Below are 904 nucleotides of genomic sequence, written 5' to 3' on the forward strand. Positions count from 1 at the left end.
GAGGTGAATCAGCAGGGTAGTCAGCAGTATGCTGCCACACTGTTTAAGAGAAGTGTAAAGCCTTACTCATGCTATAATGCACATCATTACAGCTTACAAAAAGACTAGAGTGAAAAGGAATTTAAGAAATATAAAGGATATTACAATAACCAAGGATATAACAAGGGATCAGAATTCAAGATTAATCAATTGCTATACAAAAACAATACATTATCATTTAGATATGAAGGCACTGCTTTGTTTACACAGCTTACTGTAAAAGTGTTAATCTAATGTGTTGCCAGATTTGCTTTTCAGTGAGTTAAAAAATTTTCTGCACCCTCATGCCAGAAGGAAATCTTAGCACTGTGACTGAGTTTGTCCTCACTGGATTCCCTGGACTTCATCCACAATACCATGGCCTTGTCTCAGCCGTACTGTTCTTAGTTTATTTCTTAACTTTGATGGGCAATGCTATAATTATTTTTTTATTTGTAACCGACTGCAGCCTTCATAAGCCGGTGTATTATATAATTCTAAATCTGACTGTATGTGACACTCTCTTTAGCACAACCACTTTACCTAAGATTATCAGTAAGTACTGGTTTCATTCAGGGACCATCTCATTCACTGCTTGTTTTGTCCAAATGTACTTTGTTCACTACTTTGGTACAGTGAATTCCTATATTCTCTTCTTAATGGCTTTAGACAGGTATTTGGCTATCTGTCATTCTCTCAGATATTCACTTATTCTTCAAAATTCAACAATCTTTATTCTCAGTAGTCTTGGATGGATTGTTGCTAAGGCAGGTCCTTTAATGTTAGTTATTAGGGCGTACCCTCTTCCTTACTGTGCATCAAACATAATCAGTCACTGTTACTGTGATCATATTGGTATAACTGTTACGTCTGTGACTCGGGCCGC

The 904-nt window shown here is 36.7% G+C and overlaps 1 protein-coding gene across 1 annotated transcript; it reads left to right on the forward strand.

The window, feature by feature from the left end:
• Positions 1-323: 323 nt before the first annotated feature.
• LOC109954100 (olfactory receptor 52E8-like) lies at positions 324-886 on the forward strand (the record flags this gene model as incomplete). The annotated part of the gene is made up of 1 exon (XM_020589513.1): positions 324-886. A coding segment is annotated over exon 1 (563 nt), but the record flags the coding sequence as incomplete, so codon positions are not given.
• Positions 887-904: the final 18 nt, after the last annotated feature.

The sequence above is a fragment of the Monopterus albus genome, unplaced genomic scaffold, assembly GCF_001952655.1.
Source record: "Monopterus albus unplaced genomic scaffold, M_albus_1.0 scaffold3242.1, whole genome shotgun sequence".
NCBI classification, from domain to species: Eukaryota; Metazoa; Chordata; class Actinopteri; order Synbranchiformes; family Synbranchidae; genus Monopterus; species Monopterus albus.